A 16,625-nucleotide genomic window follows, 5' to 3' on the forward strand; every position below is an offset into this window, starting at 1 on the left:
CAGCCACGGCTGTTGATGTTGATGCAGATGCTGTAGGAGTAGACACACTATGCTCATTCTGCTGGGCAGGAGGACATGACACACAATATGTTTAAAAGGGCGCGGATGCACATTCGCAAATCACACGATTCATTTGGGATTAAAGCAGAGAAGCTGAAAACATCCATCCCTCCTTAAATAAACACAGGCTGTTTTCTTGTGGATCTTATTTGTCTTAAACAAATTAATGAAATGTGCCAGTAAGAGAGGTAATTTAAATCATTTCTCATAAATTTTGTCCTTGAATTATGAGTCATTTTCATCACAGTAGCAGAGAGATTGCAGTTTCCTGCTTTGCTTCATAGAAACACTTATTTTTTTAAGTGTCATAAGAAGAAAGATTTTGAATGCAGGAAGGAACAGGACAATATCACACATTTTTAACAGCCTACGGGAAGGATAAATATCAACTTGACTCAAGTTTCCAGTTATAAATATAAATTTTGTCATGGAATGTTGCTGCTAACACCCCGTTTATCTCAACCTCTTTTTTTTTTAATCCTTATTTACACATCCATATCTTCTTTCTTTTAATTTGTTTAGATATTTAATGAAAAGGCATAAAGGTCAGCATTTTTCAACAGTGACTAAACAGTGGTACATACCTGCTCGTTGTGCTTGTGTGAGCTTGGAGTAGACCACATCAGCTGACTCGATCAGCGTTTTGCTGGTTTGGATCAGCTACAATAAAAAGAAGACATGGAGTTAATTTGTAGAACACCTTAATTCCCTACCAGGGCCTCCCAGTATAGAAAAGAAATCAACCTCACCATTAAAAGCAATGACAGAGTGAATAAACTCGATCATCTAAACCTTGGATTATTTGCATTCATGTGGATATTACCACCCTCGACTCCTAAGGCAAAGGCAATCTCCAACACAACATGACAGAGACAGGACAATGTTCCTTGGATCAGTGCAAGGAACATGAAAAAGAGCTCAAGGAATTCATTCAGCTTCGACATTCTCCAGATCCGAATCCAATCGAGCATCAGAGGGATGTGCCAGAACAAGCCCAATCCACGGAGCGCAACCCCAAGCGGCACCCTCCAGGTCTGAAAAAATGAAACCACACTGGAAGAACCCCCAAAAACTGCAGTTCTTCGAAATGCCACTTGAAGGTGGTTCTAAAAGTGAATCAGTCCTTATAAGACACACATAAAAATTTACAGCAGAAAGAAGCAGGTAGGCGTCGGCTAGCTAGCAAGCTGTTTGCTAGTCACCTCAGTTAAAGTAATTCACTGTGTTGCTGGCTTTGTCCACATTGGACATATGGAGTTATCTGACAAAGACTAAAAACCAAAACTGTCTTTTAAACAATAACTTAATGAAATACACGATTATAATCCATCGGATTCTTCCCAGTCAAAATTGACCGTTCAGTTTTAACAGCTCTTAAATTAGCATAACAAACAGCTTTCACCACCAAATTCAGTTCAGTGGGCCATTTAGGGGGTCAAGGGCCAATGGGTGGGGGTGGGGGGGTCGAGTGGATTCCCATTTCATTTCCTATGGCGCTCACTTTTGATCGGGAACACCACAGATGTAACTAGGTTGATAAAAAACACTCAAAATTCAATGAAAGAGGTGCTCATCACTTTCATACGTTCAAGTGCATAGTGTGGAGGATATCATAAGGCCTTGAGGCAATCAGATGTAAAACACAATATTTATGAGCGTTTTAAGTTGTAAAGTTGTAAGTTGTAAAGATTTGAGTCGAACACGACAGGAAGCTTTTAATGATAGAGCTATGATACTGATAAGTCTGTTAAATTACAAAGTCAGCATTTTTGCCAGCTTTCTTTCCAGTCTTCAAAGCAGACACTTTCAGCACTACATTATATTTACTCTATAGTGTTTTTACTCTCACACACGCTCACACTGTACTGTATTATGTGTTTAAAAGCTGCATATTTTTCTGTGGTATAGTTTTATCTTCCTTTGTAAAATCAGCTGCTCTACTTCTGATATACTCCTTCATGTCTGTGATTGATCAGATGCTGCCAACACCGCTCTTTTCATGTGAACGAACAGGGGGGAAATCTTGGGTTAACTTAACGAGTTGATAACCAGCTTTGAGTGACTGCTTATCCCAATTGCCAGTATTAGGGTAAGTGAATCCAGATAATGGAAAGATAGTCTGGGTATGCTTCGTAATACAGGGCTCTAAGCAACAGGATGGACTGCCAACGTTACAGTGCCTGTCATCCCCTGAGGTAGCTTATGCCAGAGCTATTTTGGCAGGTTAGTGGTTTTAATGTTGTGGTTAATCAATGAATATAAAGATGAGAACAAATAAAAATGCTAAGAGGTAAACACTTCAAAAAAAAAATTAGAGTTGTCTTTCCTGCCACATTGTTTTTGTTCATTTATAACAGATTTGATCCCCTCAGTCAGGGCTCAGTTTGAAGTATTTGGAATGAGCTCTTAATTGCTACGTTTACAGAGACAATAACAATTCAGCCTAACCCAATTAAGGCAACAAAGCTGCCATGTAAATGTCTGATTAGATTAATTCTGGTCAGATCATAATCAGAAAATTCTTTCGAATTAATTGGGCATATAAACAACACGGCTGAGATTTCTTTTGTCTTTTATGCAATTATATAAATAAGTTGGGTAAAATTCACGAGACGAATGTACTTGCAAGCAACGTGTTTGGTATGCCAGCAGTTAATGAGTCTTAAAACAGACATTATTTCCTAATTATCTAACAAAACATGCTTTAGACAGGTCTCTCTGTTAGTATCAGTATTATTAATGGAAAAGTTATACTCTCAGCCATAGACATCATACCACAGTGCTGATGAGGAGCAGCTGGACTATCGCTACAGCACAGAGGAGGAGGCTAATGAAGTTTCACACTCATGTGGGAGACAGGAAGTGGACTCTTAAAGTGTGTGTGTGTGTGTGTCATGCACATGCCTCTTCTTGTTTTGATCTTTTCAAGAAAAGTAGTTTAAATGCAGAAATTATGAAAAGGGAAGCCATTTGGGACAAAAATGTCATAATGGGTATGGGTTAAGATGACAATAGAAATAGAAAAAATGTTCATGTATAATATGTCATCAATCTATATTTCTAAATGAAAAATCTTCACTAAACCCCACAGACTGGAGTTAGTACTGTTAATTTCATGGCCATTTACAAAAGTGAAAAAAATATGCAGCATATCTCTAAGCTGCATTACATTCTGGTCTTGTAAGTAGCTCACACTGACAAAGTCCCAATTGTGGGTGACTCGGGACATGAACTACAATCTGAAATTATACAGTAAACGGCCTTGTGTTGGCAGCCACGCTCTCTTGAAGTTGCAAGCATTTATAAACAACACACACACACACACACACACATACACACACACATATACACTAAGTCCTCTGTTCTTCAGCAGGGAGTGTGGCAACAAGCCAATCTCAGAGAAGCAAACACAGCTGTCAAGGCCCAAGCTTCGGGACAAGACTATAGGTTACTGAGCATCCAACATTTTATTAGTTCCTTAGACCTTGGGTATCAGCTGTAGAACCGCAAACCTCTAACATAACACAATTAACAGAACAATTACAAGTGCTAGAAAAAACACTGGGAAATAAATCGGGGGAGGTGACGGGATTTGTCACGAGAGAGAGAAAGAGAGAGAATAATGAACATCAAACAGACACTTGCACGTGTATGATTTTGCCATTTTTTTTCTAAAACATAGAAATGTAGAATTTAGCTTCTTCCCCAAAAACCTTTTTGTAAGTAGACTGGAGAGTTGGTTTGATAGGACCAAGCCTTCTGCTGTGAAGCCAAAGCAGACTGTACTGTACGTGGAGCTGTGCCCTGTGCTCCTACTGATGTGTGCGTGCATCTGTAGGTGTCAACAGCAGGAGCGCTGTTGACCTGAGCAGTGTGCATGCTACAACCTTTTCCTCACTACTCGTTCACTTCATCAGCTCCCACTAAGTCTCACAAGAGAGGAGGGCAGGACAAACAGCGGGTGATGACTAATTACAGGCAGCGTCCTCCAACCCCCTTTCTGAGCACAGCCAATGTCGAGTGGGTGAAAAATATGGTTTTCTTGCAAGAGAGGAGGCAAGACAGAGAAGGACGTGTGAAATAATACAATGAGTAACTGAAGCTATATAATCTGGCTGGTCATTGAGCTGGTTTGAGCAATGTTTAGAAGCCGTGTAAAACTCAACCAGCTGTGTTAACGCCTGAAATGTTAAGCAATCAGGCAATAAGGCAGGGAACAAGTTTACTCTCTGCTTTGCCTTTTTTTCTAGTTTACCTTTGTAAGCAGAGCATGTATGAAAATCTGCACGGGACAAGAAATGCAAATCACATCATCCCAGCACAGACTTTGTTGTTACACTTGAAGGCTTTATGCTTTGAGATCTCATCTTTTCCCCAAATCGATATTTACTTGGATGCTGCACGATAAAGGACAGGTGTTACTGTCTGTCCTCACACACGCAGCGCGAAATGTAATCAAGTGTCTGAATGTTTGTGTGAACTGAATTTTAATAACTGAAATTAAAAGGAAAACACAAAAGCACTTCCAGTGCAAAATTCTGAACCATTCACATAACATTTACGCACATCTGTATTATTAACGCATTTGTTTGCCTGACAGTGTCAAAGGCGGTGGCATTCACTCTTTTCTGTGTGTGCTGGGGTTTTTTTTTGTTTGTTGTTTTTTTACCATGTCATAGGCGTTCAGTACTTTGCGCAGCAGCTCAGGCACAACACCCTGAGCTTCCATGGTGGGATAGGTCTCGCTCAGGTCCACAGTTACCCTCAGCGATCTCTCGCTGTTCATCAGCCATGTAGACACCGTCAGGATACACTGCTTCATGTTGGCTGCAGGGGTCAGACCACAGAGCTCCTTGAAGGACACCATTGCATTCTGGGAAGAAAGCACCCACATAAGAAAATAGGAATCTGGCTATAAACAGGTTCAAATGGTGGACATAAAAAAGACTGTGTGACACATTTGTGTGGGCATTGTTTAATATATAAGTGATAGTGCTTATACTTAACCAGTTCCTGGTTCATTAATTTCAAGATCCTCCATTAATTAAAAGGAGACGTTAACAAATTTCCCACGTGTGGGACTAATAAAGGTTATCTTATCTTATCTTATCTTATCTTAAAATGCAAATAAATCAATAAACATAAATATTCTATAAACAGCATTCTGTGCCCTTGTACGTCATTGGTCTCAGAATAGCTGCTACAGTGTTTATCTCAACTGCCAATGTATCCAGCAAAGGAAGATTCCTGTTGATATATTGCACTTGGTGACTGATGAAATCATAGCTGTCCTAATAGAATACAACTACATTTTACAGATCAGTTTAAGTAAAGAGATTTAATAGAGTTAAATAGAGTTATGACACTTCCTATAATATCAGTCTGCTCAAAAATAAATAATCTAAAATCTCTATCTCAGCAAATCATGTTTGTATGCCTATCACTGACGACTGAGCGTGATCCAAACCTCAGTCGCCCTCTTGTCACAGATTCAAGAGGCCTTGAGCATGATACTGAATCTTGAAGTACTTCCATTGATCAGTATGTGTCACTGTAGTAAGTGCAATGCCATCGTCGACAAGGATTGTTTCAGCCAAATCTTTAAAAACCTTGGGTAATTTTGCCTTTTTTAGTGTCTTACAGGTACTTGCTTGTGCAGTTAACTAAAACAAAATACAGAATTCTGCACAGCTGTCAATAGCACATTAAATAAAACTGAAATGTGTTTATAGTCATGGAATTTATTTGCAACCTAATACTGAATCTGCTTACTAATTCCTCAAAAAGAAACCACCTAACATAAACATTTAGTAAGCACATACTCTAATTTCTTCGTTTGCTAGCGTGGGAATTTAAGCAAGCAGACCTTATCCTTGAGAACGAGTGAAGTGAGAGAAGAGAAAGGGACGGAGAAAGGGAAGGAGTGTGAACAAACAGTCATGTTTGAAGCATGAGTAACTGAAAAAGCAAAAAAAAAAGGAGAGGCAGTTAATGAGAAACACTGAGAAAACAAAAAGGTATGAGAGGGTGTTAAAATTTAGTGACGAAAGAGAGAGTATGAGATAGCAAGAAAACAGTTTAGTGTTTGGAAATCAGTCCACACAGTGAGGCTGCTGCTTGGGAAACCAGCTGTCTCCCTGGGCTAGGCCTGCAGAAAAATCCCCATTCGTTAGAGGACATGCTGTCACTGGGAGGCCCAACTTTACAGTAGACAAAGAGGGTGGTCAGGGGACACAGGATCTGTATGCTGAGCACCATACACGGTTAACACCCCTTGGACCGCTGAGCACAGCTACAGAGAAACACAATGGTGGAAGTGGGACAGCTCTGGGGCTCTGGATTAAAAACCACTGTGTGATTATGCGTGTGCCTGAACGATCAGCATGTGTGGCTGCATGTGTTTATGTCTCAGTGTGGTCTGAGCTAAAGTTATTAACATTCATTATGTTTTGTATAATTCCTCGCATGTGTGCTTGGGACGACACGAGTAAATGTTTTTTGATAATTGTTGAGCAATAAAAGCCGCAGTCTTTCCAAGCCATGGTGTTACAAAACCCAATGAGAGGCTTGTGTTTTTAATTACTCCCTTCCCCACTTTGTTCCTCTTCCAGCATTTCCCAAATGGGAGCTCTGTGTCCAGTTAGGACCTTGCTTTTGTTTCAGTTTGCCCTTTTCTGTCTCTCTTTCTGCTTCTATCTCCGAATCTCTCTCTTCTCTCTTGCCCGCAGCACTAAGTGATGGTGAACGCGCCAATGGTGGCCCACATGATTTTCAGCAAATAAAAAGAAAATCCAGGCTGGCAGCAGTTCTCATCCATCAACACTTTGTAACATTCACGGGCAGCAGCACTCAGAAAAGGACTTTATTCAAGTCTCCCGCAGAAGTAATTAATCTGCTGCGTAGATAGATCCACATATTAAAAATGCCAACTTATTATAATAGCTCACTGGTCAATGTTCATGGATTCCCTTAGTCTTTTTAATATTCAAATGTACTTCTTGTTCCTTTGTTATTCAAAGCAGAACACCTGGAAGCTTTGCAGCTTAAGGATGAAGGAGTCTTAGAAGAGCTAAGTGAGGTGAAATAATGCTTTTTATTTGAAAGAATGAAAGCAATCAAATAATTCATTTTGCTTAATATATTAAAAAAATAAGCGTGTGTGCACACCGAGTACAACAGATATGTTTTTTTTAAAGAGTGTCTAGTTGTCGCCTTGTGGGTATTTGGCCACAGATCCTTTCATTCAGCTGTCTCCAGATCCACAGAACCGCTCTCTCTGCAGCTGGTCTGTACAAGCCCTTCCCATATGTCCATTATTTTACATTTAAAAGGCAATATGCCTCATTCTAAAAACACCTTTATTTGTTCTCTTTAAAGCCTCCCTCATAACTTCACCTCTTTCATCTATTTCATCAACTTTTATCTCTTCGTTTCAAAAAGGCGTATTTACATTTCAAACCAGAGGAAAATGTGGTTTAATAAGAGGCGCCAACACGATCGCATCAGCTGAACACACGTTCACTTTCAACCACCAAGCATTTTTCATGAAGCCTTATAAATTAAAATTCTAAAGCCATTTGTTACGAGAGATGAATCATAGCTACAGAACAAAGTCTGTAGGGTCTTAACTGTGACACATGGCATGCCTGCAACGAAATACTTAATCTGCATTAGTAATTTTATTTGACTCTTACAAAAGTAAGAATATTCATTAGGCTGTCAGAGATTTATAAAACAGATTGGGCCATATTTCATGACTTATTAATAATTTCTGCTGACAGACATCAAAGTAAAGATTAAGAGGACCTTATGACAAACTCAAGGTTTTAGTTCATGCCAAAAAGAAAAACATGTGATTATGCCACATGTCAAAATGTTTTGTCAAGCTGGGGATTTTTTTATTTATTCGTTTATTTCAGTCAGTGGTGCTGACTAACTGTTTGTATTAATAGGTTTAACTACACAAAAAAAAGTTGAACAAAGAAAATACCGTACGTTCCTATTATTCCTCTTCTGCATCACAGGATCGGTTTCACCCTAGAACACAAACATATTTTCTCCCATGCTGATAGGAATAATGAAGCCCTTTTTCAGAACATGCTCATTTCCACAACAAAAAAATGCATGACTGCATGCCACGGGATCTCTAATCATCATTACATCTCTGCTAATTTAGTTCAGTCTGTCTTTTGTTTGCTTTACCATTAGACTGAGGTTGCTGCTATCTGAAGACAAACAGACCTCATGATCATGATACGTGGAAGCGATGTGCTGCATGCACCTCGAAATTTTATTTCTACTTATAAAAAAAACAATCATTGTTACATATTTGATCCAGTCAAGTTTGCCACTATAAAAATTCACCAGTTATACAGCAAGTGTATTGAAGAACTAACTTTTTACCCCTTAAAAGCCTACTAAGAGTATGCCTGGAGGCTCTTCTCTGAACTGAGCCGCTTCTGTCATATTTCAGGCCGGCTTATAGAACAAAATGACTGAGTTTCCATCAGACGTTAGTGAGGATTATTTCTGCCTATGCAGCTATCCTTGAAAAAAGTCCAGAAACTTATTCTGTTAACAAAGAAAATATCACTACTTTGTTCCATGTGCACAAGTGTGTAAAGTGATTTACAGTAATGTTTAAAACTAGACTTTGAGGAAAAGATTAAATCTCTCCTTCTCTCCCATGGGCTCCTTTACACATATGATCAATAGGCAAGTAAGAAGAACAAAAATGCACATATTTATTCATTTTAGTCTTTTCTTTCACTTAGAAATCTACTTTTTAGTGGAAGGTGGAACTCTGTTGTTGGAGCTGTTTCAGCAGTGTACAAAAATGACCTCCTTCAAACAAGACAAAACAAGAGGCTGCCGACGTAAACTAACAACTTAAGAACACACACACACAACAACAACAAAAAAAAACCCTCTAGCCAGCTCTAGTTGAGTTATAATTTGTAGACAGCACAAATGGCACAAGCATTTATACCACTCTGCAGTTGCCACACACCATATATTAATGACCACCAACAAAGACACTGAAAGGCCCGTGCTGCTCCTCGTCAGACAAATATACACAGTGCTTACAAATCTTGATTTGAGCTGAAAGGAGCATTAAAATACTGCACTAAGTGCCTAGCAACCCACTCGTCATCCTGGGGCAGAAATTGTCCCTCATTAATGATTACACTATTCATAAACTTTAGAATTGTACACCAATGTCGCTTTATTGCCCCTTTCTTTTATTACATTAATAGAGCACAATTAGTGACAAACCTCTATCCACAATAGCAAGTGAACTAAGTACAATGCAAAACATTTACAATGGATTTTATTGCTACGGATGCAATAAAATATTATGTAAATTTATTTTGAAAGCCTTGATATTATACAAATTATTAATTAAATGGCTAAAAAGGGTTAGTAAATATTATCAGCGTGTTTTATAACCTCAAAATCAGGGTAAAATGTTTAGAAAAAAACTGGTAAACGTAAAAAATAAACTACTCTAATGCTGTCTTTAACCTCCTAAGACCCGAACTCTTCCACAGCATGCATTTTTAATTTCTCTTTGATATTTGGGCATATTGGGGCCCGATGAATGTAAAAACAAAGAATTACCAGATATTTTTTTAACCTTTTTTTTTTTTTTTTTAATGAAAAATAAGAGCCACATATGAGGATATTCGTTTAAAATTTCGATAGAAAAGTAGCAGTATAATGTCCTCGTAAGTGGATATCAGGCCCTTGTAGAGCAAAATTGAGTATTTTGGTCTAAATAACCCAAAATGTGATATCCACATATGTGGACGCCAGGAGGTTAACCTATGTGTGCCGAAAATATTGCATTATATAAGCCAGTTTAAATACCATATTACCACAGAAAATCATATCTGAATTTGATGTTCTACTGATCTGTACTGTGGAATCACTTATATATGGCAGTTTTTTCCTTGTACTTTTCTTTTAAATCAAAAGGAAGTGATGGGGGAAGATGCAGAGCACATCCACAAACTCCACCCCAGCCATCTATAGACTGAGAAGCCAGTTTTCGAACTGTAACTTAATATTTTCTTAGTATTTAGTTCCTTACCTGCACATTTTCTCTGAGGTCTGTGGCCTCCCTGAGAGGCTGGGTGGAAGCTCTGAAGAGCTCATCCACTACTTTGATTCCTGTGGTCTTGGTGGTGGTGTACTCCCGGGCCTTCCTACTCTTCCTGACATATATACCCCTCTTATGACCCTTTCCTCCACCACGTCTGTTGGTGATGGCCACGTGAACAAACAGGGTCGTGTTGGGTAAGAACTCTCCTGTAAGAGACTGTAGAGGGACATGCCTATAGCCTGGCTGTAGGCACTCAAATGGGATGGTGTACTGGCCAATGAACTCATCTCCGATGTAATCATCGTCTAGAACCACAAAACGCAGTACTGCAAGTTCAGGTAAATTAATCTGGAATTCAAAACTCTCATCAAAAATAGGGTTGTCACCATTCTGAGACACAGTCTTGGTTCTTTGCTCAGCACAGTCAGCTGGTATGCCATGGATCTCCACATATATGTAGGGCTCCACCACGTCCCCTTTAGCAGCAGAACCACGAGGCTTGGGAAGATTCTGCCCACTGATGACTTTGATGTGAAGAAGCTGTGCAGACACTCCTGGAAGGGAGTCCCGAGCATTGGCACTAAAGTAGGACACCTCCGCCCTCATAATGGCTGGCCGTAAAACATACCCACAGTTGCCATTCTGCCTGAACCACCCTAGGTTGAGATCCATCATCAGACCTGGAGTCTGATAGTTCATGGCCACAATCTGGCAGCCACATTTCCAGAAATCCTGGGGGTTCATGTTGCTGGCATCAATCCTCATGGGAGTGGGATATACCCTGGAGAGGAAGCGCTTGTTATAGCAGACGAATTCTTCTGGAAACTCATTAGCAAACTTGTTTGCATCTACCTCATTGAAGGAACATATTTCCCAGTATTTTTGCTCCCTCTTAGAGAACTCAAAGTCCCTGAACTGGACTGACTTGCAGAGAGATACAAGATCAGACAGCTCTCTGCACAGCCTGAATATCTTACAGCCCAAGCCATTCAGCTGGTCTTTCTCATCATTTCCCACTCTTTGGGACATTTCCAGACCCTCCTCCTCATCTGTCACATCCCCTTCAGCATCACTGCAGCTGGGTGGCAGCTTCTTGCCTTTAAGGAGGATTTTACCTTTGAGTTTCTCAGGAGAGGGTAGGTAGTTTTCCTCCTTGTTGGGTGAGTCAATATACAGCTTGTCCCCGAGAATCTTCTTCGTGTGCTGTGCCATGACCCTCTGCTGGGGAATGCAACAGTGGGTCACTAAGCAGAGAATAAGGGGGTACTCAGAGCTCTCGAAAGCATATTGGTTGATAATGTCCAGAACTTTAGAGAAAGCTAGCTGTGAGGCTACCGAACTGCCCACATACACTACTGGTTCATTATCAGGGCCATCCCATACAACTACTTCAATGCTGCGACACCCCATCCTCAGAGCTCGGATGTAACTGCTGATGTCTGACGAACCCCAGAAATGGTCCTCCAGAAGGGAAGCATTATGCGAGGAGTTGATGTAGTAATGGGAAAGAGGCTGAGTCATATCCTGGCATACACGTTTGTGCTGGGGGTCAAAAATGTGGCATTCTGAGGACAGGAGGTAGTGTGTAAAACCGTCAATGGAGAGGTAGCCTCTCTCCCTGCCTTCAGCAGATGGCTCAAATTTCTGAACAATATCCCTGCACATGTCCTCTGTTACTCCTTCCACACCCTGCTCTACCTCTACAAAAAGCATCAGATCTTTGCTGTCAAGATATTCCTTGTTACTGGAGAACTGCACCAGCAGAAAGAAAATCTCTGGCCGTGTGCATAACTCACAGTAGGCCTCAACAAAAGTGTCCAAGTTAATTGCCTCTCCGTACTGGTCTTTAGCTTTCTGGAGTTCTTTGAATTTCAGTTGTATCCTAGACTCTTTCATTCCAGGGTTGAGCCCCTTAATTATCTGGGTGGCTCTGAATAGGTCTATGTGTCCTTCCTTTTCCACATCCGCTAGCTCAAACACTGATCCAATCCAAGATGTTCGTAGACTTGGCTGACTCTGTTCCACCATATCCACAGTGTGGCGGCCATAAGACACCAGATACCTCAGGCCCATCACCCAGGTGCTGACAACATCTGCTGTGCTAGCCACTAAGTCTAAGGACTCGTAGTTATCCCCGTAGATGATAGAGAAAGCGCATTCATCAGGAAACTGATCAGAGAGACCATTGCTGCGGAGAACAGGAGTTTTTTTCCCCAAACGGACCTCCTTAATGCTCTTGATTTCCAGTTTAGCCTTCTCCGAATCTTTCTTGGATGGCTCCCAACGCAACCAGTGCATGTCCGGATCCAGCAGGAAGTAGCGGTTGTACATACGCGAGTTGGAGCGCACCTTCTTCATTTCACAACCCTCCATCATGAAGGCCATACAAGCAGCTGTGCTGTTGATCTTGCGGTCGTTCGGCATTGAGCTGAAGGATACCGTTTTCTTCCTCACCTGCCTCTGTTTGGAACCATCCTGGGAACAAAATGGGGTAGGGAAGAGTTGGATGAGAGAAAATGTTTCATGTTAGACATTATATGTGATTTCAAAAGCAGAAAGGAAACAAAAAGATAGCATTATGTCTATAGTTAAATATATCTATATGTGGATATGTAAATCCACACTGAATTAAATGAAGGAAAATCCCATACTATAGCTGCTAAAAGGTAAAGATAGACAACGATGCACCACTCCCATCTGCTAATAATTTAAATATGACAAACTATTAAATTTTAATAAGTTATTACTAATTATCAATCACACATTAATAACTTTAAATCACATATTGATTCTGATTTAGTAATGACTATTTCTTATAAACATTTTAAGAGATGAGACGCAGTGTCGGATGATACGATGGTATGATTTCTCTCATAGGAAAGCCCCAGAAGTTAATCTGTTTTCAATCTTTTTTGTACAATATAAAATCTGAGAGAATGACAGACTGCAGTGAAACCTAATAATTTGAATAATTTGAAAAGGAGACATCGCTCTACACAGCCCTGGGGTAAATTTTTGTAAGTTTTAAAATAAAACTTGCAATGTAAAATGCAACTTGCAAACACCACCTGCAATGACATGCTGGAACGTTTTCAGCTTTTAGGTCTGTTAGTCTAACTGGTGAGAGTACACAGCACTGTCCTATTTCCACACAGAGCTGTGGTTAGCTAGATAGCCTGAATGCACATGGCCTGGTTTAAAACTTGGAAAATAGGCTTGCTGAATAATGCATAGCACAAAGAACAGTACATTAAAAACCTAAACCAAGCCACAAATTACTGCTATTTAAGACTCTAAGCACAACACCTTTGAGACTCTTTCAAAAGGGCATTTCCATTACTACAGAGCCATATCGGTAGCTATGGTTTGTTTAACCTCCAATACAAGATAAATGTAACCAAAGCCACTTAATTTGACCTTGTCTCTTGTATCTTCATCTTTTTTTGTTTTGTTTTTTGGAAAGCCAGAAAGGGCAGTCACCCTCAGGGCATCCCCTTAACACCTAAGACAGTGACTGCCTGTACAGGCCTGATAAATCTCCCCAAAGCATGGTCCAACTTTAGCCGCAGTGAAACACCTCCGGATTATCCATCTTCCACCTGACAGCCAGAAGCAGATGATGCATAGCAACTCATCACGATTAATGAGCACCATTTTAGGCAGAGCTGAAGAAATGACATGATCATTACTCCACTTGTGCCCTTGTTTTATGACCTCTATCTCATTGTCCTACACATAAGCACTCAATATCATAATGTCAAAATCTTTAATTCTTCAGTGCTTCTGAGAATACCTCCTGGATAAGTTTAGTCAGTGATTACTAATCTTACCAGATGGTGTGCTTTAGCCCAATCATGCCTGGTCCACCCAGGTCAAAAAGGTTGCTTGCAATGTGTTGAAATAAAGCTAGTATTTGTGTTATTCCCCTTGAGATACACTTGCATGCAATTTCTGTGAGAGCTAGTGCCAAGAGCCACAGGCACATGGAAATGCATGGACCCGTGCCAAGACTGTAAGGGTAAGACAGTGCTGTTTGGTCAGTTCGTAGCTCCAAATTCTTTTACAGAGTAATATGAGCTCATCAACCACTTCACATAGGAGATAAACGGGCCAAAGAGTTGATTCTGTCCTTAGATCCTTATTTGTCTTGCGTTCATTTCCTCCAGTAGATCATTCAGCCCCATCCATCATAGGAGAAGCGGGAGATAAATCTGGAGGCCATAATCAAGAGCTCACATTTCAACCCAAATGCCATGCACTTTATTTTGACGAGCACGGTCCTTTCACCTCATGTGACAGAAAATTACAGCTACCGCTCTAGTCTATTTTTAAAAAAACAGACTGAAAGACAGTTGGTCTCTCCTCTGGTTTGCTCTTCATGAGCTATTTGCAAAATCAGCCAGATGGACATGAACATTAACTGGGGTATTGGGAATATGACTGAAAGCAGACTGAGCAAGTGGTTCTACGAGGGAAGATCTGTTCAGGTCTGATTATTTCCAGGCCTTCTTCAGGGAAGTGATGTAGCCACAGAGGGTCAAAGGCTATAAGGGTAATCTAGTGTCTCATTAACATGCTGTTACAATTAGCCGGACAACCAGACAAGACAGCATGCTGTTTCTCTTTGCCTCTCAATCAAAGCTAAGCAGCAAAACACAACTGAAAACAATTCTGCTTTTCATAGGATTAGTAGTGTAGTAGTAAATGATTACACACTAGTTGGAAATGATAATATAATAGTACATGCATGAATAACAAAGTTCATGGGAAATAATTTTGTTAATTAAATGATTTGAACTGCCTGTTTACAATAGTTTAAACCTTCTTTCACTGTTTCTTGTGCTCTTTTATTTCTGATTCACATATTTTCTCAGATCCCCTTTGGCCCTGTGTTTCTTTATGTATGTGTGTGTTTATGTGTGTATGCTTGACTGCCTGTTGTTGCTGCGGTGGTGATGTTGGGGTATTTTGGTAATCTTCCACAGCTCCCACATTCCCCTTTCTATTGAGGTTTCTAACGTGACATCATGTGCCTATTGCTTGAAAGCAGTCTGTCCTATTGCGTGTGACACAACCAGCAGTTGCTAGGATGGGTGAAACTGGTTGCAAACAAGTTACTTTACCAGAAACTTCCTAGTAATTGATTTGGTTGCTAGTTGCTAACAGATTGCCACAGTTGCCTGTAGTTTTTCATGTTTGTCTGCAACTACTAGCCAAGCAATAGTAAAACCTAAAAAAGAGCAATGGAAACAAGTGCTGTAGCCAACATGTTGCAAAATGGCACAGCTTTTACTTTGAAGGTAAATGGTCTACAGTCCCAGTTTGTGTTGCACTTTTCATAATTTTACTAGACCTCAGAGAAGTAGCTGGCTGCTGTTTGCAGACAAATCCACCACCTCCATTCAAATTACAACCACACAAACGATCAAAGCAGTTATCACAAGTATGTTTTTGCTAACCAGGTGGCGAATATGAATTTTTCCCTAGCAACAGATGGTTGCCAGGAGTTTACTGACCAGTCTGTAGGGCTGTGTGACTCAACTTTTAGCAGTCATTTTCCCAGTGACTTCCACCAACCAACCATCCAGCAACTACTTGCAACCGCTTGGGGAATACCCATGTTTCTCTCATGATCATTGGTTAACAAATGGTCACGGATTGATCTCTAGGCCTGAGTGACTTTAGCACTATTACCTTGGCATTGCTTAGTCACAGTCACAAGTGACAAGTTAATGCCACATGGTTAGTAGTCACATGTCTACAAAACCTCAGTGGGAACACCAGCAACTTGAGTCTTGGTCAAATACTTCCTGGTGGAAGGGTGAGATGAGTGTTTCCACACCCCCTGAAAGACAGTGGTGTGTCACGCTCTCTCCCTTCTCTTATCATTGTTTTCACACTATGACACTGGGCACCATAAGCAGTGTGACTGTAGAACATAACTCCAGGGAGGCAATTAATGGAAAAAACTCTCTGCTCTCCCAGGCAACAACAGTCGTGGCTCCCAGGTTGCCTGTACACTCCAGTCCCCTATTGAATACTTCACATCAAAACAATAACCCTTGACTGTACTGCTGTGTACAATAGATGCAATATATTAATAGACTTCCTGTCTTTGCATAGCTTTTAAATCTTTATATTTGTAATAGCATATAATCTATAAAATTTATACAGTCCTTTGCTTTTCTGTACTCTTCCACTATGATGTGGAAGCCGGAAAGCAACATTATCAGAGAGATTAATTCCTCCTTTATCTCCACAGACTGGAGTGTTTGTGTGTGTGCTCAAGCAAAATTAAAAAGTCCTCTTCCTCCAGTTGTTTGTGTGGTGGCATGAACCACTTGACTGCTACCACACATACTCACACACTCCAAAATACAACACTCTAGTGTGTCAGGTGAAAAAAACCCCACAAAACCAAAAACAGTTCTTGTCTCCATCACTGGGTTGGCAACAGTTA

The 16,625-nt window shown here is 40.4% G+C and overlaps 1 protein-coding gene across 1 annotated transcript in view; it reads right to left on the reverse strand.

Moving 5' to 3' along the window:
* si:ch211-210g13.5 (inactive phospholipase C-like protein 2) overlaps positions 1–16,625 on the reverse strand; it is a 66,144-nt gene that overhangs the window by 14,880 nt on the left and 34,639 nt on the right. Inside the window, exons 2-4 of the mRNA XM_040045799.1 lie at positions 10,154–12,640; positions 4,730–4,933; positions 645–720 (exon numbers count right to left, since the gene is read on the reverse strand). Of these exons, the coding sequence (XP_039901733.1) occupies positions 645–720; positions 4,730–4,933; positions 10,154–12,640 (2,767 nt within the window). The remainder of the gene's footprint in view (positions 1–644; positions 721–4,729; positions 4,934–10,153; positions 12,641–16,625) is intronic.

Source organism: Simochromis diagramma, unplaced genomic scaffold (genome assembly GCF_900408965.1).
Source record: "Simochromis diagramma unplaced genomic scaffold, fSimDia1.1 OVJJ01000321.1, whole genome shotgun sequence".
NCBI lineage: Eukaryota > Metazoa > Chordata > Actinopteri > Cichliformes > Cichlidae > Simochromis > Simochromis diagramma.